The sequence below is a fragment of the Toxorhynchites rutilus genome, chromosome 3, assembly GCF_029784135.1.
Source record: "Toxorhynchites rutilus septentrionalis strain SRP chromosome 3, ASM2978413v1, whole genome shotgun sequence".
Taxonomy (NCBI): domain Eukaryota; kingdom Metazoa; phylum Arthropoda; class Insecta; order Diptera; family Culicidae; genus Toxorhynchites; species Toxorhynchites rutilus.
The window spans coordinates 204,971,117-204,997,461 of NC_073746.1; the positions used below are offsets into that span (position 1 = coordinate 204,971,117).

A 26,345-nucleotide genomic window follows, 5' to 3' on the forward strand; every position below is an offset into this window, starting at 1 on the left:
GGTCACACAGCTCACGCACAGAAGCCAAATGGGAATCATAAACCCCCACGTCACGACTGCGGTCGGGAGGAATGTATACTGCGCAAAGTAATATCCTTTTCCCACGTATGGTAGTGGAGACACAAATCTGTTCCAAAGAGTTTCCATTCCTCGTTTGAACCGATACAGCAGAGAAGTGACGAGCTACTGCGATAAGGACACCACCAAATCTGGACTTGGAACTGTTGGAAGGACTACGGTCACAACGGAAAACGTTAAATTCAGCTCCGAATAGCTGTATGGAGTTGATGCTGTCGTCAAGTCCGGATTCAGTCAACATGATGACGTCGTAATTACAATCGCATACTGCTACATAGAGATCGTCAATTTTCGTCCTCAGACCGCGTACATTCTGATAATACAGCCACATAACATTGGAAGTCGTGTCGTTGCCCCTAGAAATGAGAGGCAGATCAGGTTGCGAATGGTGCTCGATTGAATCGTACTCGTTTAAAAAATATTGAGGAAAAATAGGGTGCGGCTAAATGAATGTCTGCTGTATGCTTTTGGTCTAGATTCAATTTTCCATTCCGATTCCATTTTTTCTTTAGCTTGAACTGTGTTGATACCGTACTTTGTGCAATACTGAAATGTTTTGTAGCTTCGGACCCCTTCAGTACTTTTAGACCTGCTCAATGATGCTCAAACGTTGCGCAATGGTTAGCATTTTAATTGTTCGCTTGAAAGGTTTTTCGTGGTTTTCTATACTTGAGAAGAAACTTCTTGATTGCACGAACACTTCGTCTTCACTTTCAAGAGCAATTGAAATCACAGTTGATACTGCACAAAAACATGTACGCGAAAATCAATCGAGTTAGGGAATCCAAATCCATGGAAAAAATGAATCAAAACACATCGAGTAAGGGAGGCATCGAGTTAGGGAGGTATCGAGATATGGAAAGAAGAATGTTTGTAAAATCAAAGGTACCATGACATTCATCGAGTTAGAGAAAATATCGAGTTACAGAACATCGAGTAAGGAAGAGTTGACTGTATTAGATTGGGGAAAAAGTAATCCATTATATTTAGGTGAAATTCAAAACTATTTTTAATATGCTTCAGATTGTCCGATTTGGGTCAAATATGTACCTTTTTGTTGTAAAATTTGTTGCCATGCTGAAGGTAGCTTCATAATGTCTCTATCATAGAGGTCTTGGTCCTGATTGGCGAAAAACTCTAGCATTAGATTTTTAAAACCTTTTTTTAATCCCAATTTCTTATCACTCTGGAAATTTTGTAATGCGAGAAAAAGGTGGTAATTGTTTGGTGACAGGTGACAGACGTATTATACTGTGACAGTATCGGCACCATACACTCTATTCACAATTTCATTTTGCATTTTGCTTGCATTTTTGCATTTATAGAAGAAAAAGGGTAAAATGTACCAAATTTTCTCTTTGTTGACCTCCATTGTTAACACCCTGTAACTCACAACTGAATGGAACAAATAAAAAATAGCAAAAGATTTTTTTTTGTGTGACCTTTACAACGAGCCTAAACATGAAGTCGCATGATCGATATTACGCGAGATATTGATCACTGAAGCCAGCTACCAAAAAAATAATGGATAACTTTTTCCCCAACCTAATATTATTAAATGAGCTATCACCACAACAAAACGCAGTGAAATACAATCAACAATGCAACAAACTACAATGACGAAACTGTCCCCGGACTTTATGCAAATTAGCTTCCGTTGCATGTTGCTTTCATTTTTCAAACTAACATGTGATGCTTATTAGGAGCAACTTTTTTCGTAAATTAACACTAGGCGGACAAAAACCATTTAAATGTTAATCGAAATATTTTATTTGCTGCTATAATCATAAACCATTTTGCTATCAAACTGTTACTCATTGATGAAAAGCAATGTACGAAGTAAACCAGAAGCAAACGCGGCGCGAGCATCTCACTCTATACATAAATTAAATATTTATCAACAGCAGCAGCAGCCGCAAAAGCACTATCTCACTGCTTTTGTTGATGATGATGAGCATTTTAATATCTTTACCTTCCATGATGACCGACTGAGAACAGCGCCGAGTCTTTTTCGTTTCCATCCAGTTTGCGCGCGGTGCAAGGACGAATAATTGGCCCTTCATTGGGTTCACGCGGGGGCTGAATGTGGCGCTCGGTTAGACGCATCTTTCGACACAGCATCTCGTTGCCCGACTGATCGTGGCTTCCAGGAAAATGAATCTGTAAACAAACCAAGTGAAAAATTGTCGTTAGTAGCAGGCACCCAGCAATAGATTGATGGACCAACCAGGAAGAGTAAAACACATTCAATGCCAGTCTCGCGAAATGATTTTATTACCAAACTACTTGTTCAATAAGATTTTCCAGTATGTCAATCAATCAATTTTCAAACTAATGCTTTGCCCTCGTTTTTTTTTTCTCTTTCGGACATAGACACGATGCTGCGTATCGTTATACATACATAAATGTGCCACTGCTCTGACTGCCGATTGTAGGTTCCTCGCCGGTCTTTTGCTTTTGGGAGGCGAAAAGATTTAAATCAGTATGGAAGACAATAAGTCGTCAACAGTGGACATTCAGCAGAGGTTCATAGTACACACGAACTAAATAAACCACATGTGAATCTGGTTCATACACACTCCAGTTAGGGATGTTATGTTTCCACAGCGCAAATGAACATTGAAAAATCATGTTCACTTCAAATTCCGGATTTGGATATTAAAATTATTTCAATGTTCTTCCACAATTAGAAGAGTTGTGAATTTTGGCTATTAACAGCATTGATGTCTATCGATTACATTTTACATTACATAGAATAGGTAGCATGCACCAATAATTATTCCGTGTTGAAGATGCTTACTGTTAGTAACATTCAACCAAAATACAATCATTCAAAAATGAGCCGGGTTAAGCAATCAAATTTGAACATCACCAGCCTCCAGAATACACTCGGTTGCACCAGTGGTTGAGGGATATTTTATTGCTGTCGCTTGGTCGGTTCAAAAAATAAATTATCAACGATATCGTATTACACACTTTTTTTATCTGATGCTTTCAAAAGTCAGTCGAAGAAGAACTTTTTTTCATTCCTGCTTTTTAGCTAGCAAATATAAGCAACACGAAGTTCAGTAGATTGTGTGTAAAATTTGATAATAAGTCGTTTAGGGTTACCGATTCCATCGATACCACAGTTCCATCATTCAAGATTGGACAGCAAATAAATGGAAACCATCACAGCACAGATTCCTCATATTTTCAACTTTGAATGTCTTGGAATTAATACACAGAAATCGGGCGGCGTCTCAGTATCAAGTTGAAGGCAAAGAGGTCGATTAGATGGAAATCATCTCTACGCTAATTTGGTTATATCGAAGTTGACAAGTGTAGTAAAAATATATTACGCGTTAAAGGTAGAATAGCGAAATTGATACACTGGGGATGCGTTTAACTGTATCCACAAGCTTCTTTCAACAGTATTAAAGATAGATTTTTGATTTTACATTTCCATATTTTTTCATCGTACAGGTAGATCTTGTCATTATCTTTCCTATGACGTGTTCAATTCGATAGTATATGTTTCGATTTTTTCATAAATAATATATAATGATGAAATAGCCGACGATAATCATCAATTATATAAGCTGTTCGACTAAGAACAGTTTTACAATAAACCATTTTTTCAATGAGGCTGCCTCCTATTAGATCTTTCTTACAACACAATTTTGCTAAAAGAGCCCAACCTCAATCTTCGCCAACTCCTGCTAATCCAAATACTACCTCGCTCGCGAGACTCCTCTACTTCTAGTCCCGACCTGATTCGGTGGAAGGACCATATTTGTGGAGCTGTTGGCCGCGATGAAACAACATGATGTAACGGGGTCGATTTATTCGGTTTATCGGCCGATGCTCTCCTAAGAAATTTGTATACTTCGTTTTGTAGATCCCCGGCCACGATGCGATCGTTTCCGAGTTCAAGCAGCTGAGCAAACCCAAGCCTAACTTTAGCCGATACTTCAGGCCCATTACTTATCTCAAGGCATGTCAAGAAAATTTCCAACCCGAAAAAATCCGATCAGGAATTAAACCCAATACCTATGTCAGCATTAGCCTTGAATTTACAAAGGAATTCCCGCTTCACTAGATACCCGACAACATTCTGCAAATGTGATCGAGACCAGACAGTTGAGCAAACCTAAGCCTAATTCCAACCAATACTTCAGGCCCTACATTCAACCTGGAGTATAAACGTATCGACCAGAATCTGCAATGAGATCTGCCACAATTTACGAGTATTCCGGTTGAGCTATCCATAGCTTCCCTCTGGTTTTCACATTATACCCTTTGGAATGCTTCAATTTTTCCGCGAAAAACTGCTTTTGCTTATGTTCGATATAAAGTATTTTTATGTCTGTCAACGCGCGCGGGCTCAAACTATTGCAGACTTCACAACTATTTTATTTGTTAAATCTTAAAAACTAAAAATGAAATCCAAACAAAATCAATCAATACCATCATCATCAAAGTCTTGAAATAAAACAAAATAAAATTTAAAGAAAAATACACAAACAAAAATACACAAACACAGAAGACAATATTTTAAAATATGAAATCATGATGATGGTACCCTTACAAAAGCTTGAGCTGAACGAGTTCTCTTGTTAATAATTATTATGAAGAAATTTATGAAAAAAAAGACGGGTGGGTAATGTCGGGAGAACCGGAGTGACGTAGGACTATACAAAGGGGACAGCTTTTGTTAAATATATATTTTAAATATATTGTTTTATTTTCTTCTCCTACGTGAATACCTACCTATCTACCTGAAAAATGGATTAGTTTACTGTTTACTCTTTATGAATATGTGGATGGTTCTGAAAAGAACCTTTGGTGTTATGTTTTTGTTATCACTCGATATTCCCATCTTGTTCGGTTAAACCTTCCTGTTTAGCTATTGCGTTTGCCACTCGCCACAGCTTTCACAGTTGGAAAATTTTTTCCCATCCAGCTTATGACATGTTGTTCAGTAAATTACATTTAATGCGACGTGCCGAAGCGCCACTCAGTGTCGCATTGGAGGCGATTTTAACCTGTAATTGAACATTTGCGATGACAGTGGTACAGTGTCGACTTTCAATGTGGGGTCATAATTTGGATCTCTATGTTTACAAAAATGTCCAACTAAATAAGTCGCATTACATGTCCGTCCAATTAGCTAAATGTCGAACTAATTGTAAATTACTGTACTTTCAATCTGGAAACAATTTAAGAATTGGTGAAAATTGAATAATCAGGAAAGTCCCCAACTATCAATAAGCTCAGAACAACTGCCAAATTCACATACTCATCAGATCCTGGCAAACAAATTATGAAAAAATCAATTTTTTTTTATCCCTTTTGTTTTATTTTAGGCTCATTAGCATTTTAGCTGTAACAGAGCCAAATTTGAATCGTGCACATGTCACATGTTTATCATATCTATAATTAGCACATTACACAGTTGCCATTTTTCGGCGTTAGACTATTCCCTACTATACCATTGCATATGGTACACATTTACACAGTAGCCATTTAGGCGTAAGAGTTTTCTATCTGTTCTTCTATTATCCAGTTAGACCGGACAGCGGAGACAGTTGTTGATCATTGTTGAGTTATTTATAGAACAGCAGCCCGATGTTTCTTGCAGAGCAGAGCAGTTGTATGGACGAATCGATCTTTATTCGACCGTGGATCGATCTCCATCGCTGATGATTGTTGCGTGGACGTAGCTATTCTGTAACAACACAAAGATGGTCAATGAGGGCCCTGAGACAAAAAAAAAAAAAAAAAAAAAAGGTTCTGCATGGAGTTCGGCCTCGACAAGTGCCGCTGTGTCCACCTGCTGAAGGGACAACTTACCGAATCCGGAGGCTACGAGGTCTATGACGGCGAGTTTATAAGAGACATGGTTCGTGGCGTATCCTATAAATATCTTGGATTCCGACAGCTCACCGGGATTCGCCACTCCGACATCAAGACGGAGCTGCGAGACAAGTTCTTGAGTCGAGTGAACTGTGTCCTGAGGACTTTCCTCAACGCGGGGAACAAGGTACGCGCGATCAACACATTGCGGTTCCCCTGCTGACCTTCAGTTTTGGTGTAGTCAAATGGAGCAAAACTGACCTAGAGGACCTTGAGAGGAGGATGAGGAAAGCATTTAAAGAGGCCGGAATGCACCATCCTCAATCGGCACTGGAGAGAGTTTCACTGCCACGCAAAGAAGGGGAACTTGGAATAGTCGACATATCTGCACTGTGTGTTGCCCAGGTACGACAACTGCGCGAGTACTTCGCAGAACGCGCCAACCAAAACGCGCTATACCGGGCTGTCTGCGCCGCCGACAGAGGATACAGCGCTCTGCACTTGGCGCAAGCGGAGTACCAACTCAACTGCAATCTGCAGACAGTGGAGGAGAAGATTGCAGCTTGGAAGCAGAAGGCAGTGCATGGTGCCCACCCCCATCAACTGGACCGGCCACACGTCGACAAGGCCGCATCTAATCTGTGCTAACGCGTGGTGAACTCTCTTCAGTAGTAGAAGCCGACATGATAGCCATCCAGGACAGGATAATGCCGACGAGAAACTGCAGGCGGTACGTCTGGCATCAAGACGTTGATGACATTTGCCGGATGTGCCATCAACCAGGTGAAAACATAGAGCACATTATGGGAGGCTGTCCCGTTTTGGCCAACGCAGCCTACACCGAGCGCCACAACAACGTGGCCCGTATTGTTCATCGACAACTGGCGCTCCAATGTGCTCTGCTGGAAGACAACGTACCAAACTACCGGTACCTGCCTGCACCTGTCCTGGAAAATGACCGTTTCAAGCTGTACTGGGATCGCACTGTTCTGACCGACCTCTCGATCCACCACAACCGCCCAGATATAATGGTTTACGACAAGAGCGACCGCAAAGTCACCATCATCGATGTCGCTATTCCACTGAACCAGAATCTGGAGGAGACCCACGGTCGCAAAATCTGCAAGTACCGACCATTAGCCGTGGAGCTCAAGGAACTGTGGGGGCTAAGGGAGGTCCCAAGAATTGTTCCAGTCGTTCTCTCTGGAACTGGAATTATCCCGAAGACACTTCTGGAAGCGCTAAAGGTGTTGAACATCGAGAAGGAATTGGCCGGCATCCAAAAGTCGGTCATCCTTAGCACCTGCGCGATTGTCCGACAATTCCTCGGTCAGGACTAAAACAGCACGAGCATGCAGATACGTGCATTCCGCAGAGCCTAGTCCCCCTTTGGCATTCAGAAGCCCGGGGGCAGGTGAAAATTCTGGCTAGGTTCGCCTAGTTAAGAAGTGAGATAAGTCTGCCTAAAAAAAAAATCAATTTGTGTTTTATTATTATTTTGGATAATGTTTTAGAAAGCATTGAACTGTATTTCCTAAACTCTTTTTTTGGAAGGATTAATGGCCCTGAAAAGCGCCTTGTTTTATGGAATGGTTCCAATTTAGAAAACTTAGTACTCGTGGTTTTGAAAATGCCTGGTTTTCGAACACCCTCGATGCCGCCTTGTTCTGGATTTGCCACCAAAGCAGTTTGTATAAAGAACAAACTTTTTTCTTCTGCTACCTGATGCCGTTTTGCGATTGCGTTTGCCACTCGCCACTCGCTGCAACTGCCTGTTGTCTTGATGTCCACCGAACCGAATGTGTTCTGTTCCGAATGCGGATTTTCTTATCGTCGCGAGCAGCTTTGCCAGCTAACTCGATCACTTCGGCGGCCGGAACTATATAAAGCCGGCTAGGTGGACTGGTGCACTGGAACTAACGCGCTCGGCCTAGCTACCCTTGCGGGGAACTCCAGATCAACACGGTTCGAGCGGGATTTTGCCTTTCCCTTCATTTTCCTCCTTTACCATGTCCAGATATGACTGCTTGGGTTTGTTTGTTGATGTGTTGTGATGCGAAACGATGTGGTGTACGGTTTGAATGAGAATGATCGTTACGGAAGGAAGGAAGGTCTTGAATTATAGAGACTTTAAACTTTTGCAGTTCATTCGTCTCTAGCCTTGAGAAAGGCCCTTTGAAAACTCTACTCTACTCTTTTACTCTACTCCAGCGCTACCACCTCCGCCCTCTTGCCTTGAGAAAGGCACTCGATCCCTCGCCGTCCAGCCCGTCCAGCAACGATGTTGTCCAGTCGGTGTCCACACAAAGAATGATCGTTACGGCAGCGGAGTGGGGATTTTTAAGCTGACTGACTGGTAGAGAATTACGCATGTGTGAGACTGCGACCAATGTTTCGTTCTTTTTTTTTCTTTTTCCTGTCCAATCGTGCTTCATTCTATTTCGCAGCTGCTCTGGTTGCCCGTTTTGGTCGGTACGATTTGAGGAGCACGAAATGGACCAATCAAAAATGGGCACATAGTGCATTTTGACAATGCTTGATATTTCACAATTATTCAATTATTTATCTCAAGAAAAATGAAATGTTATTCGTTATGATAGATGCGTAGATATATTTCCTATCAATTGATACAAAAACCTTTGCGATCTATTAAGAAATGCTCGAGTTATAAGCGTTCCAAATCTTGCATTTTTTCCTACTTGTTCAGAGCCTAGATTTCCTTTTCACCCCCTATATCTTCCGGCCAGACGTAGTCCTACGTCAACAGACTGTTTACGTCACAGGCATAGATTCCCATTCGAAAGAGCAACTTAAATCATCATCTGGACCTATTTATTCCATGGCATGTCGAGAGAATTTCCAACCCGGGAAGACCCTACACCGATCGGGAATTGAACCTAATACCTATGTCAGCATTAGTCTTGAATTTACAAAGGAATTCCCACTTTACTAGATACCCGACAACGACCTGCTAATGCGGTCATTTTCGAGACCAGACAGCTGAGCAAACCTAAGCCTAATTCCAGCCGATACTTCAGGCCCTACATTCAACCCAGGGTGTAACGTGTCAACCTGACTTAGCAATGAGATCCGCCACAACACAGAAAAATCTCGTTATAATTATCAGTTGAGAAGATGAATTTACGAGTATTCTGGTTGAGCTATCCCTAGCTTCATTCTGGTTTCCACATTAAGCCCATTGGAATGTTTTTTTTTATGTTAATCGAGAGAAATTGCTTTTACTTGTGTTGAATCTCCTGCTTCTTTGCGTCTGTCACAGCGCGCGGGCTCAAACTATTGTTTGAAGTTAAATTTGGGTCTACGACTAAAGGAAAAGAATATATTGCAAAACTAAACAAATAATTAACATACCATCATCATCATAGTCTTAAGATAAGAAACACAAATGTCCGTTATAACTTCGTCATCTTACACACTAACATTGATTAACATTGCATACTGGGTTAAAAATCTAGATCATGTTTCAAAAACTATTTACAAATACTACGGAACGTTCGAAGGCTTCATTTGGTAATGTGTTGTATAGTCTATATCCTTTATAAAAAAAGTGAATTTTGGGTACATGACATTCGAAAGTTCATGGTTCTGAGGTCGTTTGCTTGTCTTGTGTTATATCGATGCATGTCTCTTCCATACGCTATGGTGTTTTGTAAATAATTCGGTGTCATCCCGTTAGTCATCTTATGTATGAACGTAAGCGTGCAATATTTAATACGCTGTCCACTGACATCCATTGCAGGCAATCGAGCATAAATCTCCGTGGAGTTAATCGATCACATCTCAATATCAGGCGCATTGCCTTTTTTTTTTTATTAAATCGTTTATTTTTACAGGCTCAGTTACATAAGTTTAAAGGAGCCAAACTCCTATCTGTATAGTTACAAGTATACATAAACATTTTTTATTAATTCTAATGTTAATGAGGTAGAGAACCGGTTACTCGCGGCTTGCTCGAGTTTAGAAGGGTGACATTTTGTTTCAGGAAAAGGATGGGATATAAGGATATGTTAACAATGTTCACACTCACATTCGCACTCACATTCATCATACTCAATTCTTAAGCCTATCTTATATCTAACATGTATTTACATTTCACCTTATTCTATTGTTAGTAAGAAGGGATTTGATTTCTCGCGAAGGAAAAGGAAAAGGAGAATATAAGGATATAAGGACAATCACACACGAAGATCGATAGCTTTTAGGAAGACATATATTTGGGACATGTAATCAAGGTCTAACCGAGCCAACACATCTCTCACCGGCACATTGGGCTGCTTTCCTCTAGCCCGAAGAGAGTTTTCTAAACTCGATCTGGCAACAAGATACTCCTCGCACGACCAAACAACGTGTTCGATGTCGTGGTAACCTTGGCCACAAGCACATATATTGCCATAGGCAAGATTAAAACGAAAGAGTAGCGCGTCTAACGAACAGTGATTGGACATGAGTCGAGAGAAGGTGCGAATAAAGTCCCGACTTAAGTCCAGACTTTTGAACCATGGTTTGAGGCTAACCTTAGGGATAATCGAGTGGAACCACCGACCCAATTCATCTTCGTTCCACTTACGTTGCCAGTTAGCGATGGTATTTTTACGGACTAAAGAATAAAATTCATTGAAAGCGATTTGACGCTGATAAATATCGCCTTCAATTGCACCTACCTTTGCTAATGAGTCAGCCCTCTCATTACCCGGAATTGAGCAATGTGAAGGGACCCAGACAAAGGTAATGACATAACAGCGTCTGGTTAAAGCACTCAAATTTTCTCGTATTCTCTCAAGGAAGTACGGCGAGTGCTTTTCCGGCCTCACTGAACGGATAGCTTCGACAGAGCTAAGACTATCCGTTACAATGTAATAGTGTTCAACAGGTCGTGAGGCGACGCTGTCCAGCGCCCAATGTATTGCTGCCAATTCAGCAATATACACAGAGCAAGGATTCTGAAGACTGTGGAAGGTGCTAAAAAATTCGTTGAACACTCCAAATCCTGTGGACTCATTCATAGAGGACCCATCAGTAAAGTACATATTATCACAATTGACACGCCCATACTTTGCATTGAAGATCGTAGGAACGATCCCCGATCGATGATAATCTGGAATTCCATGGATTTTCTCCTTCATGAACAGATCAAAATGTACAGAGGAATTGATGTAGTCAGGAAAACAAACGGTTGGGAGTATACGAAGAAGGATCAACCTGCATGGAGAGGAATTCATGATATGAGCTCATGAATCCTGAATGAAAATTTAGCTCGATAAGCTGCTCAAAATTTCCGATCACCAATGGGTTCATAACCTTACACCGGATGAGGAACCGAAGCGATAATAAATTGAAGCGATCTTTTAGTGGGAGTAGGCCTGCCAAAACCTCGAGACTCATGGTATGCGTTGAGGGCATACATCCCAACGCAATACGGAGACAAAGATACTGAATTCGCTCGAGTTTAATTAAGTGTGTTTTGGCAGCTGATTGAAAACAGAAACTGCCATACTCCATCACTGAGAGAATAGTTGTTCGATACAACATTATAAGATCTTCGGGATGGGCTCCCCACCAGGTGCCGGTAATTGTACGGAGAAAGTTTATTCTTTGTTGGCATTTTTTACTCAGATACCTAATATGGGCCCCCCAAGTACATTTGGAGTCGAACCAGACCCCAAGATACTTGAATGACATAGCATGAGTGATCGGTTTACCCAAAAGTTGAAGCTTTGGTTTTGCTGGTCTATGCTTCCTAGAAAAAACCACCATCTCTGTTTTCTCCGTGGAGAATTCGATCCCTAGCCCAATGGCCCAGGTTGAAAAATTGTTCAAAGTATCTTGTAAGGGTCCTTGCAGGTCAGATTCGTTTGATCCTACGACAGACGCCACTCCGTCATCTGCAAGTTGTCTTAGGCTGCAATTTTGTGTAAGACAATTGTCGATGTCGCTTACATAGAAGTTGTACAAAAGGGGGCTTAAACATGAGCCCTGGGGGAGGCCCATGTAGGAGACCCGATTTACTGTCGAATCCCCGTGAGAAAAGTTCAACTGTTTCTCACAAAGCAAGTTATATAACATATTATTCAACAGAGGCGGCAGACCCCGAGAGTGTAATTTGTCTGACAAAACTTCTATTGAAACAGAATCAAAGGCCCCCTTTATGTCCAAGAATACTGAAGCCATTTGTTTTTTTTCGGCGTAAGCCATTTGAACTTCTGAAGAAAGCAACGCAAGACAATCATTCGTCCCCTTGCCCCTGCGGAACCCATATTGTGTATCTGAGAGTAGGCCATTCGTTTCAACCCATCGATCAAGGCGAAACAAGATCATTTTCTCCAACAATTTCCGTATACAAGACAGCATTGCTATTGGACGGTACGAATTGAAGTCGGACGCGGGTTTTCCGGGTTTTTGAATAGCTATAATTCGCACTTGTCTCCAATCATCTGGAACAATATTATGCTCCAGAAACCGATTGAATAAATTCAACAAGCGATGTTTCGCCACATCAGGGAGGTTTTTTTAACAAGTTGAACTTAATTCTATCCGTTCCTGGAGCCGAATTGTTACAAGAAAGGAGAGCAAGAGAGAATTCTACCATCGAAAACTCGGAATCAAGATCGCACCTATCTTGTGGTATATCTCGAACAATTTTTTGCACAGGAACGGAATCGGGACAAACCTTCCGTGCAAAATTAAAAATCCATCGATGTGAATATTCTTCGCTTTGATTCGATGAAAAGCGATTTCTCATGTTTCGAGCCACTTTCCATAATTTTTTCATTGACGTTTCTCGTGACAAACCTCCCACGAAATTTCGCCAATAAGCACGTTTTTTCCCTTTGATCAAGTTTTTAAATTGATTTTCAAGGTCAAAATACGTTTGAAAATTCTCAATGGTTCCACGTTTCCGAAAAGCTTTAAATGCGTTCGATTTATCCTGATAAAGCTTGGAACATTGGCTATCCCACCATGGATTGGGAGGCCTTTGACAAAAAGTGGAGCCTGAGATGGGTTTCGTTTGAGCGCGAACCGCGCTGTCATATATCAAACGAGAAAGGAAGTTATACTCCTCCAATGGAGGCAAACCATCTCTGGAATTGATGGCTAGAGCAATTGCGTCCGCATATTTTTTCCAGTCAATGTGTCTTGTGAGGTCATATGCCATGTTTATAGATTCAGAAGAATTCGAACCAATGGTGATGGAAATTTTGATTGGCAAGTGATCACTACCGTTGGGGTCCTGGATTACATTCCACTTGCAATCTAACGATAATGAATTCGAGCAAAGCGAGAGGTCAAGAGCACTTGGGTTAGCAGGAGGTTTAGGAACACGTGTTGTTTCCCCAGTATTCAAAACGGTCATATTGAAGTTGTTACAAAGGTCATATATCATCGATGAACGATTGTCGTCGTACTGTTCCCCCCAGGCAGTTCCGTGAGAGTTGAAGTCTCCCAAGATCAATCGTGGCTCAGGAAGGAGTGAGCACATGTCAACAAGTTGCTTGCGGCTAACCGCAGCTCTCGGAGGCCAATACAAGCTGACAATACAAAGGTCTTTGCCTCTGATGTTTGCATGACAAGCCACAGCTTCGATCCCCCCAATAGGTGGAAGGTCAATTCTAAAAAATGAGTGGCACTTATTGATCCCCAATAGCACCCCTCCGTATCTGTCAACACGGTCCAAGCGTATAATATTAAAATCGTGGAAAGAGAGATCATCTCGCGAAGAAAGCCAAGTTTCGGACAGAGCAAAAACGTCACAATTGAAGTTATGAATTAAAAATTTGAATGTATCCAATTTAGGGATAAGACTACGACAATTCCACTGTAAAACAGTGATATCTCCGACCTCTCTATTTGAATTAGACATCAAGAGAGATAATCATTGCAAGGAGGGGCCATGTTTGCATCAATTGTTGCAAAATTGTCTTTAATACTGGAAGCATTGAAATGACAATGGTTCTGATGGAGTCGGAAACATTAAAACACTTGAAGATTTGGTCCAAAAGGTCAGACAACTTTATAAATCCCGATTGGGGAGTTGAGCTGGACGGAAAAATAGGGGCATTTGGGGTTTTTGATGTTCCCTCGAGTGCTGGGTCGTTCGAAGGTGAACTATTCCCACGGAAGCCAGGAGGAACCTGATTTTGCTTGTCCGCTGCACTCGATTTTTTAGGCATGCTAACAGGAGGTATAACCGGAGGGGCTTGTCCTTGAACTTTGGGAGTGGTCACATTTTTGCGCCGTGGATTCCCTTGGAAAATGAACGGTGTGCCCCCGTTAGCTGTGTCCGCTTCCATTTCGTCAACGGGCAACGTGGCGAAGACATTTTGTGTGATGATTGGTTGTTGTTGTTGGGCCAGTGGAGAAGCGCCCTTTAAAATATCCGCAAAAGTGCGTTTCGAGCGTTCCTTCAAAGAGCGCTTCTGTTTCTCCCAGCGACTCTTGTAAGTTTCACAAACTGAGAGCTCGTGTGGGGATCCCCCGCAATATGGACATTTATGCTCAGTCGCACTGCAGGATTTCCCCTCATGTTGCTCTCCGCAAGTGGCACAGCGCTCCTTGTTGGCACAATAATCTGAAGTGTGACCAACTGACTTGCATTTTTGGCAAGTCATGGGCTTTGGCACGAAGAGTCGCACAGGCAGTCTTAATTTGCCCACCATGACGTAGTCAGGGAGAGCGGAACCAGCAAAAGTTACTCGAAACGAGTCGAGTCTGACGGCGTGAATTTAGTTTTTCCCTTTTCTTGGGATACTTTCCCTAGTTGGCGGCTGTCCAAAATTTTAACGCCTACCAACGGGAGTCTTTTAAATTTACCAACTACTTCCTTTATCATTTCACACGTCAGACCCGTTTCAGTTATCACCCCCGAGATTTCTACGTCATGGGACGGCACGTAGACACGATACTCTCGGGAGAATCTCTCGTCGATCACAACTGCATTTGCGTGTTTCCGATCACTCACGACAACACGCAGTTTGTTCGGTCTAACCTTAGAGATTTCGACCACGGAGGAATAATATCTTGCCAGATCTTTCGAAACCTGAATGACATTGATGGATTTTCCGTTCGGTTTGGGCCGGAAAAAAACAACCCATGGGCCAGCTCCAGGTGAATCTTCTGGATAGACCTTGACACGAGGAGAGGAAGCAACTGAGGGGGAGGTCGAGGTCGATTGTTGAGCGGGAGCGGGATCAGTAGGGCTGGGAGGCAAGTTCGGGAGTTGAGCGGAAACGGGAGCGGGAGAATGAGGGGGTGAAGAGGAAAGGTTTGCAAATTTTCTTGAGGGAGGCTTGTTGAGGTGAGTTAACTCTTCCTGTGAAGAGACATCTTCTGAGGGGGGAACGCGTTTAAGCGACTTCCCAGCACCCGTAGCTGGGGAGGGGGAGACAGTGGATTCGATATCCATGTCAACGCTTTCTTCCCCTTCTGCCATTTAAAATGGCAGATGTACACTTTCTTATAATTTTTGCAATTTTTTTTTATAATTAACCTTAACCTAATAACCTTAACCTATTAATTTCAGTATACTTATTATGCACACCAGTGCGGATTATTTATAACGGTGCTGCGTGTTGATCGTTCGGTACAGCTGAACCCGTGTATCGCACCACGCGGTGATGATGTCGAAGACGGTGCTACGGCGATAACACACCAGCACACAGCGCTCGCGTGCAGGGTTTCTTCCTCTCGCTTGTTGTGTCTGCTTCAATGAATTCACAGGGAATCCCGTTAGTGTCCAACACTCACTTCACCAGCCACGAAAATAACGGTATCACTTCAACGATGGACGATAACGATATAAAACCGTCCGGCGGCTTCGAGCTTAGGAAGACGAATGGCGCATTGCCTTATTTTGCACAATTTGCATTCTTTGCCTCTTATTCGCGAGAAATAGCACAGATGCACAATAATCAAAATGTGGAGCGATCAGCGCTTTGTAGATCGTGATTTTATTTTCAGAAGTCAAGAATCGATTTATTCTACAAAGCACTCCATATTTTTGAGCTGCCTTCTTTATAGTATAGTTAATATGTCCATCGAAGTGCAGCATTTCGTCAAGAATAACGCCAAGACATTTGATCGATGATGCTCTTTCTAGCGTTTGCCTATCAATATTTATACTGAGACCTTCACTGTCAAAATTGCGTGTCGATACTACCATGTACTTTGTTTTGTTTATGTTTAACTTTAGTTTTTTCCAATTCAACCATTCGTCTAAGTTTTGCAGTTCATGGTTCATCTTTGTGTAGCAATCTTACAATGTCTCAGCTACAACGAATATTACAGTGTCGTCAGCAAATAAGTTTATGTCACTGTCATTTAGCACCTGTTTGATGTCATTGATATAAAGCAAGAAAAGTAGCGGCCCCAGAACACTTCCTTGAGGCACACCCAGATTCACTGGTCCCGCCGATGATTTACTGTCCCTGTAAATAGTGATTTGTGTTCGTCCTCTCAGGTAAATTTCTAACCATTTCAATGCAGGTCCAGTAACATTGTAATTGTAAAGCAAATTTAGTAATTCTATTCGATCTATTGTTTCAAAAGCCCTTTTCAAGTCAATAAATACGGCTAATACTATCTTCTTCGCTTCTATAGCCTGTTTCCACTTCAGGAGCAACAAATTGAGAGCCGTTTCGCAAGAGTGGTTTTTTCTGAACCCAGACTGTTCATCCACCAGTATTCCATTTTTCGTTATATGTTCCAACAATTGATCTTTAATTACAATCTCGAAAACCTTTTCGTATAATGGCAACATATTAACTGGTCTACGGTCTTCTGGTTTGGATGATTTCGGATTTTTTGGAATCGGTATGACAACAGATTTTTTCCAACTTTGTGGGCATTCGCCGCGAAGCATCGATTCATTTACTATATATAGCAAATTCTCTTTGATTAAGTCAAATGCATCTACTAATACTGTTTTATTGATGTTTTCAACACCTGCACAGTTTCTTAAATCCATCACTACCTTCCTAAGAGTTCCCATGTTGATAGTTTTAACACATCTCAATTGCGAAGCCAGGCTAGGGAAACCAAAATTCAGTCGATTTGATGGAGCTACAATACCATTGTGGATTTCTTCTACACTTGACGTGAAAAATTTGTTAAGTTTCTCTGCTGTTATGTTGTCACTTTCTTTGTTACCGTCAAACTCAATGTCGATGTCTTTGCGGCCGCCTGGATTACACAATGCTTTAATTTTTTTCCATAGCTTCTTCGGATCATGTTGAATTGCATGTATTTCATTTTGGATGAATTTATTCTTTGAATTCTTCAGCTCACGTACATACATATTTCTCCATAATCTGTACGTGTTCCAATTTTCAATAGTTTTTGTGCTATTATTAGGTAATAATCTCGTCTTCTCTTGATGTAAGCCAATGAAGAGTTATACCAGACTTTGTTGCCAATATGTCTGAGTACTGCAACTCCAGTGTGAATACCAGCAATTATCTGGTTCATTGAAGAGCAAAGCGCTTCTTCAAGATTTTCTGCAACAACATGAAGAGAGATTCGTTCACTAACCGGAGTTATTTTGTTCTGAAGAACAGATAGCAACCTTCGTTTCGAATAATTATTCCAACACTTATAAGATTTTTCTTTTTGTATTTCGGAAAAGTCTACATCAGAAAAATTGTACTCCATACCAATTGTTTCATGATCCGAAATTTTGCTATCATAAAAAATCTCAATCACACCATCGTCAAAATTTGTAAATACTAAGTCGATGGTCGTCGAAGATGTTCTTGTTATTCTGGTGTGATCATTAATTCTCTGTTTGAATCCAGCGGCTTGGGTGATTGCTCGTTATTCAGAAGATTTTCTATGCTCGGTCCAATCAATATTAAAATCACCAGTAATGATAATTCTTTTTTGTTCATGTACTTGTATGTGTTGTAACCATACATCTTCCATAAAATCTAAGAAATGTTTGTCGCTACTGCTAGGTGAATGGTATATTCCAGCGTAGATTCCCGAAATTTTGCCTCCCCTGACTTCTAAAGCTAGAAACCAATTGTCCCCGTATGTCTCATTGAAAATCTCTTTAAAATTTAAAAGGTTCGAAATATACATAGATACGCCTCCAGTATGGACGGATCTCGACAAGCAATTAACCATTGTGTATCCAACTACATTGAATCCATTCAGATCAGTTGATTCCGTTAAATGTGTTTCAACAATAATTAGTAATTTCGATTTTTCGTTGGATAACAAAATTTCTATTTCGTCGAAATGTGTGTGTAATCCAGTCACATTCAAATAAAGTACACCATATCTTATATATGCCCCTTTCTTGGATGGCTATATAGAGAAGTCCACCTGTTCCTTCTTCCTCTCGTTTTCGTTTCGTAGGAATATAGGACAACTTGTACTCCACGCAAAATGTTTCGTATCTATGTCAATTCGTCGCTCGTTTTTAATTTTATTACAATTTGAACATTGAATTTTTTCGGATGTGCAATTCTTCAATTCATGATTTTTGCCGCATTTACGCTATGTTCAGCTTGATCTTCTAATGTACCCTTTTAAATTATTTTTTACTATAAAATTTCAGTACTTCTACCAACACTTATAATATCAGATTATTTTCAGACACAATTATCGTGCAAGATTTTTCATCCACTTGCAAATAACATGCTCCTCCGTTACATGGAATAAATGTTTGATACACAAAATATGATAGAATGAAGACAGCCCTAAATCAAACAATTCCTTTCTCGAGTTTTGCTCTTATCAACACATTCGGAGATCTATTTTTATTTATATAGATTTATATAGATCCACTTTCGAACGAAGATCAATTTCGTTACCACAAACATCAAATGGACTAACAGCGCTTGTCAATATGTAATTGTAGAACACATGCGAATTGAATTTTTCGATTTTTCTCATTTTCCTTCAGAGTTTTCCGAAAATTTTCAATTGTCATACTTGGTTGGAATATGTGTATTATTTTTATGGAACCCCCTTTCCATTCCAGAGAAAAGAGGGGTGTCATACCATCATAGAAACATTTCTCATACCCAACAACCCTCACATCCCAAATTTGGCTCCATTTGCTTTATTAGTTCTCCAGCTATGCAAAAATTTGTGTTTCATTTGCATGACAGCCTCTCCTTAGAGAGAGGGTAGGAGTGTCTATTCACCATAGAAATGCCAAATTTGGCTCCATTTGCTTGATTAGTTTCCGAGTTTGTCTTTCATTTGTATGGAAGCTTTTGTTCTTGGCGCTTTGCAGAGTCAGAGTAACGTTTCAGCCGTTTTGCTGTTGCTTTACCAGTGTGAGTTTTTCCGTCAGCTGGTGAGCTACCAGCTGGCGAAGTTCAGTAGGTCTCACGATCACAGCATCTTGGTGACATAATTTCGCCGAACTGCTGCCTCTTTTACACGTCATCAGTGTTTCAATTACGGCGCGCTTGTTTAGGATCCGTTCCTCTAATCTCTTTCGCCATGGAGGTAAGGCCTCTTGGCCTTACATGGTATCCCAAACTTTTAGCGGTAACCGCAGCAGTACAGTAAACTTTCAGTTGCAGCTCCTCCTTGTTCTCAGCATCAACCAAGTGCAGCGGAAGACCTTGCTCGTTCATGAGCTTTACTGCACTTGTCAGCCTGTGGGAATACTGCAACTTTGAGATCCTGAGTGCGACAATGGGTCTGTGCCTCGAAACTGTGAGATAGCCTCACCCTCATGGAAGACCAGATCGCGTAGTAGTTGTTGATCTGGCTGTGGGTCTTCCGGCTCAAGGGGTTGGCCTCTACTGGTGCTAATGATTCGCGTGCCCCGCTCGCGTATGAATTGCTCAGCATCGCTTGCTCTGTTTTCTCTGAAGCTTAGTTCTCTCTGCACCTGCTGCTTGATCTAATCGATTTGCGTTTGGTAGAGTATATTGTTGCGTACAATCTCTCTACGCCTCGCGTTTATCGCGTTTTTGTGAAGCCTCCGGACGAACTCTGGATACGCTCCCTCGAACATTGATAATATTCGAGGGCGACCGCTCATGTCCGTCTCCAAAGCAGAGCATAGGTGCGGATCACGAATTTGTTCATCCCGTGTGTCCACATTATCCGTCGCCTAGTGGTACCCACAAGTGTGGAGACAATTGTCTGGCACCCGCAATACGTCTCGTGGGCGCAGCGTTTCTTCGGAGATGTCGATGGCTGAAGCAAACCAGACCAGAAACGTCCAGAATTGGCCAACCGAAGAGGTGTTGTGTTCCATCAGGACAACGCACGATTTTACACAACTCCGGGACCTTGGACCTGGCACCAAGCGATTACCACCTATTTCTCGTATTGCAAAATTTCCTGAGTGTTAATAAATTGGAATCAAGAAATAATTGTAAAAATCTATTGTTGGAGTTTTTCGCCAATAAGCACCAAGACTTCTATGAGAGACGCATTATGAAGCTACCTTTAGAATGGCGACAAATGCATATTTGACCCAAATCGGACAATTCGGAACATAATGGAATACTTTTCTCCCCAACCTAATATTATTATATGTATTTTTTCCTAAATAGTTGATTATTTACCAATAACTTTTATAAAACATCATATTTTAATCAGACATCTGGATTTTCAATTACTATTTTTCGAATGAAAAAGATGAATGATTTTGAACACGCTTTTTCGAAAAAATAATAGTAGGGGAAATCGAGGTAAAACCGACACCCTAAGAATTTCCACATATTCCCAAGATCTACCATGTGTCCTCGACGTTAAATCGTTACAGAACCTCTCTTCAGCTGTTTATGAACCATTCTATAGTATCTGTTGATCATTTTTGAGTAGAACTCGAATTTTGATAGAATACAAAAATTGATGTTTTCAGGTGAAATAATGGGAACGCGGGTGAGATCGACACTCTGTCGGATAAAACCGACACCTATGAAGGATGAATGAAAACTTGTTACAATAATTTCAAATTATTAAGAGTTATATTTATACTATGTGGACACTTTAAGATCCCAGCTTAAGTGAACATCCACGTGAAATGTGCCGATGAACGTTGAACGAAGGGATACCATGAGCTCCGCCAGGAATTTTCGTTGACATGCCCGATTCAACGTCGGTTTTTGGTTGTTTTATCGGTTCAGCTCAACGGTTTTGCCTTTCGAATATAAACACGAGGTATCTACAAAAAGTAAGAACACATTTTTTCCAGTCTGTGAAACAGTCTGTGTCGGTTTTATCCTGGCTGAAGGTGTCGATGTTACCCCGAATGGACTCGAAATTTCAAAACAATTTTTTCGAGCATTGATGAGCAACAAAACCATCAACACCAACACCAATATGTGTGCTCCCGTGGCCGAGTGGTTAGCGTCATAACTAACATGCCGGGTGTTCGGGTTCGATTCCCGTTCTGGTCGGGGGAATTTTTCGTCAAAGAAATTTACTCCGACTTGCACTGTGATCACGCGTATTCTAGAGCTTGCCACTCAGAATGCATTCAAGGCGTGTTATTTGGCATAGAAATCTCAACTAAGTACTAATAAAAATGACGCAAGTAATACTACGTTGAGACGGCGAAGTTCCTCTAGGAACGTTAGTACCATTGAAGAAGAAGAAGACCATCTGCCGTCTAACAAACTACACTGAACAATGATCTACGATGAATTAAGCTCATAAAAGTATCGAATTTTCCAAAATGTTTCGACTTAAACATTCAAATTCCACGAGTGAAATTTTACATGGACTGTCTCCTGTTTTCTAACAGGTTCTGTTTTGTTGTTTGTTTTGGCAGCAAAGCGACTTCCGCAGCTGTGGGGTGACTCGAAGTGTAAAAAATGACAAGTATGTAAAGGGGACATAGAATGTTTTCAAAAAATGACATCTAACTGAAAAAATCGGAGGGTGTCGGTTTCACCCACAGAGTCGGGTTTTCCCTGATTTCCCCTAATTTAAATTGGTCGTAAAATGATGAAAAATGTGACTTTGAGTAACTTCCTTCATATGTACTAAGTTTTAATAAAATCCAGTAGGATCGTGTGAAAATTTGCTGTTTTCAGCTAATTTTGCATGGAATTGCTCTTGAGGAAGTGCAGAGATATCTCCTGATACATAAAAATAGTTGAAACTTAAAATATTCTAAATATAATCCTGTAGTTTATTAAACTCGGCCTTTTCAAAGATTGGTGCATCAAAATTAGATTCATTCCAGAGAAATTATGTTGTAACCAGTGTTGCCACACGTATAGATTTATCTGGAATGGTACAGATTCTTTCATTATTTTTGGTACAGATTCTGTACGGTACAGAGTACAGATTTCCGTCAAAAAGTACAGATTGGTACAGATTTTTTCCATTTGGGAAATTTCTTGCATTTGAACAAAGCAACATTGAGGTACATGACGACTATTGCGCAGCAGTATCGCTTGGTGCTGCTGATCATAAAAGCAATGATTTACAATGCAATCCGTTTGATAAGAACGAAATTCCTTACAAGGATCGTCTGAAACGATTCGCATCGGAAGGCGCGACGTATGTTTTGCCCCAGATCAACAGATTGAATCGTTTGTTCCAGGCTAAAAAACCTGAATTCACGATGCTACATGAAGAGCTGAAAGGTATTTATTTGATCATTCTCACTAATATCTGCGAAGAATCTTACATTGTTTCAATGTCCAATGCTATTAAATATGAAGATCATTTGAAAAGCGACAAGAATTTTAGGTTTAAATAGCAGCATAAGAAATTATCACAACAATCAACAGCGAAAGGTAGATCATTTCAAAAGATATTTGTCACAGATTTTTTCGTGGAGCTGATCAAACAAATGAGAAAAAGATTAGATTTTGTTGATTCGACGCTCAAGTCTACGGCAATGTTGAATCCCAGAAACTTTTCCAATTTGACTAGCATTAACGTTGTGTTAGAAGCGTTTCCAGGATTCTACAATGGGAATATACAAGATGTGAAGAATTAATTCTGTAGCCGAAAAATAAAATTACTCCGTAAGGAAATCACAATATCAGAAAACGAGCATGTGCAGGATTGGTGGACAAAAATTGAATGCTTAAAAAAAGTTGACGGTTCGCTCGCCTTTTCGACGCCTCGATGCCTTGTTTCTAAAGTTCTCACTATGCCTCACTCCTCGGCAACTGTCGAGCGATTTTTCTCTGAAAATAATCAGGACAAAAATAAGCTTTGAAATCGGCTCTGCAAAGATACGATGAACTCTATTTTGAGATCAAAGGATTTGGTCAAACATGGTGGCGGCAGCTCGAAAATTGAAAAAAATTATAGTATGCAATCTAGATTCAAACAAAAATATGTATAAGCATCATCAAACACACGAATGACTTACAAATGTTGATGTAGTGTTTGTAGTAAATATGAGTAATGAGTATTTTTTTAATGCTAATAAATTATTTTTTCTCTACAACGAATATAATAAAAACAAGTACAGATGAGAAAGATTTTTGACCACTCTGGTACAGATTTAAATGTGGCAACACTGGTTATAACTAGTGCTTGTTCAGATAACGTTTCCAATTTGCCCCGAAACTGATTTGAAATTTGGTTTCTTGGTGCATAACCTCATGGATTGGGTCTTTTGTTTTTGATGATTCAATGATTTTTTAGTACGTACAATGCATTAAAAAAACAATAATAGAATATAACGTTAAAATATGACTAGATTTTTCGCAAAATACACTTATCCCAACCCTTAATTGTGCATAATCGGCTGCATAAGGCAAAATAAGAAGATCATCAAGAACATGAACTCGATAATAACATGACAACTTATCAACGCAAAATTTGATTTACATTCGAACATTCGACTGAGTTTCATGAAATTTTCCCAGGAGTAGTGGTATTTATGCGATGGTGTCTGCTAATATCTTTCGACGTGTTCTATGCGTAGTTTCAAGGCTTTTGACAATGGTATAATATACTTCCTCGTGGTTTTCTTCCTCTTCAACCCACCATTCTTTTATCTTCGTTTGCGCTTAATTTAGTTGCCGTTCCAGTCCTGTTGATGTGTTTTTTCCTTTTTACGGTTATTCGCATTTTCTCTGTCATATTTCGGCACACCAACTGGAGATGAGATAAATGCACTGAAGGAAACGTGAAATCAAACGCAAACCATGCACGGTGAAACTTGTAGGAGTTGTTTATGCTTTTATGCTTCTCATTTACTCGCTGAAGGACCGAACGAGAGAGCTGTAGCGAAAATGTAAACAAGGATACCGAATTTCCTCCTTCTTCCAGACACGTTTCGCTTGTGCGTTCCACACAATGTGACTCTCTACTTGTCTATAAGCTCCGTGAGAGACAATGCGACAGGGGCGAATTTGGGGGGTTTTGTGGTTCGTTTGGATGAATGAAAATTGTGGTTGTGATTTGGCGAAAAATACCATATGTATGAACTTGTTTTTCACATCATGCCACATCTCTTTGTACCTCAGAGGAAAATCCGAAATTCGGCTCTGAACATTGTGAAAATAATACGCTAGCAGCTGGACGCAAAATTCCTAGAAAAGGAACATATTTTTGAAGAAGACAAAAAATGAGAGTTATTTCAGAGTGCAGTTGTGAGAAACCGACAAAGATTATAGCTTTTTTCATTCGTTTAATTTCGAAAATAGATTATGTTCGGCAAAGCCATTGTTCCAGCAGCCGGGATCCGATGACGAAGATGAAGTGTTGGTGGGAACGAGACATGAAAGATTCTGGGAGTTCGCAATGGGAATCAGTCGAGCCAACGAATAGATGAATGTATAGCAGCATCATAGGAGCATACGAAGAGAACACAAAACAACCGAACAAAATTGATTGCTGATTTCGATCATGCACTTTACGATTACGATTGTTTGAGTACACAAGAGCTTCCTGGCCCTGAAAAGGTGTCGTGTTTCTCCCCTCCTTCCTGGCGAGCTTATTCTCCCACCATGTTCCATGCTAAATATATTCGCGCAGGTGAAAAAATTTCCCACAGTCCAATGGGAAAGGGTAACACAATTATATTACGAGCAAATGTTACACTGGTGAAATGTTCGTATCATCATTAATTGTTGCTTAACATATGTGAAAAGACGGATGGAAAATAATATTAGTTTGCATTATTATTATATCAATAAAAGCAATTCTGACCGTGAAGAAGAACTTGCCACTAATTGACAACAATTCAATCGGCTCGAAGAACTTTTTTATATTCCATGAACCTAACATAATAACAATAGATTCAAACTAGTCGCTGGTATCACATTTATAGCAGTTGATTTATACGATTAACTCCTTCTCGTATTATTTAATACGTCACACATCAAGTGATTTCACTAGCGTGCTGAGCGTTCTAGCGCCCTATGTTATTCAAGTACCCACGAGTGAGACTCGATGTTATACGGGAAAGGGTTAAGGACTTGTATGATAGATTATTCTTTATTGGTCTTTTGGACTGATTACCACTTATCTGTATTGCCGTAATCTCGCATCTTGGCGTAAGCGTTAGAGGAAAGAATTTTCTAATACGAAGGTTTTCTTGAAATAGCATGTATAATAGGATTGGGCGATCCTGGATAGATCTTTAGGAGACTGTTTTTTCTATTCCGATGTCTGATTTTTTTTTGATTAATTCTTTGTACTCGGAAAAATCGCGAAAATCGATTTTTATTCTTTCGTTTTCTCGATTTTAGAAACAAATTTCGTAAATTAGTTTTCCAGTGTACAATGATTTTATTTAATCTCACCAAAGACCACTGACAAAGTCTGTTTGGCTCTCCTATGACTTACTTCCGTACATACACTGACAGGATTAGCGTTGTCAACTGAGCTCTGGGTAGATACCAGTTGTTGAATTTCTAATATATATTTTTTAAATTATTTCAATTAAATGATTCGATGACGGCAAATGATGAATGTCCTGGAAAATGCTTTTTTTCTGGACTTGGAAATTCTTTTTGTTGACTTCATGCTGAAGAACAAAACAATCCTTCTGATGTTTGAACAGAAATATGAAATTTCCATTCCTTGCTTGAAGAAAAGACGACATAGAGTAAGTAAATAAATTGGAAAAAAAGGCGCCAGTTCAAAACGAATTGACAGATACGTTTGATTTTGATCGATTTTATTATTCACCCGGAACTCAATAGTGCATTTCCGTAATTAGGTTGAGTTCAATATACTCGGGTTATACGGTTTGAACCATACAGTATATATTAAATAAGTTTGTAATGTTTTGGTTAAAATTGATTTTTTCATCCGTTTTTTATGGTTTATTTTTGTACATGAAAAAAATGAAAAAAAAATCAAAGAGGAAGGGGTGCATCCACTCGACGCCACTGTATATGACATCTGTTATTGACATAACTGCTTTTTAACTGAGATGGCCCAGTCAGCCCAGTAAACGCACGCTTTGTTAAAGATCAGACCAGCTAAAGTACGCCCAGTTAGCGAGGAAAGTATTT

At 40.3% G+C, this 26,345-nt stretch overlaps 1 protein-coding gene across 6 annotated transcripts in view; it reads right to left on the reverse strand.

Moving 5' to 3' along the window:
- Positions 1–26,345, reverse strand: part of LOC129775986 (uncharacterized) — a 47,382-nt gene that overhangs the window by 13,072 nt on the left and 7,965 nt on the right. For all 6 annotated transcript variants that reach the window (XM_055781301.1, XM_055781302.1, XM_055781300.1 and 3 more), the window contains one exon: positions 2,051–2,238. In XM_055781301.1, coding sequence (XP_055637276.1) covers positions 2,051–2,199 — 149 coding nt within the window. In that variant the 5' untranslated portion in view covers positions 2,200–2,238. The remainder of the gene's footprint in view (positions 1–2,050; positions 2,239–26,345) is intronic.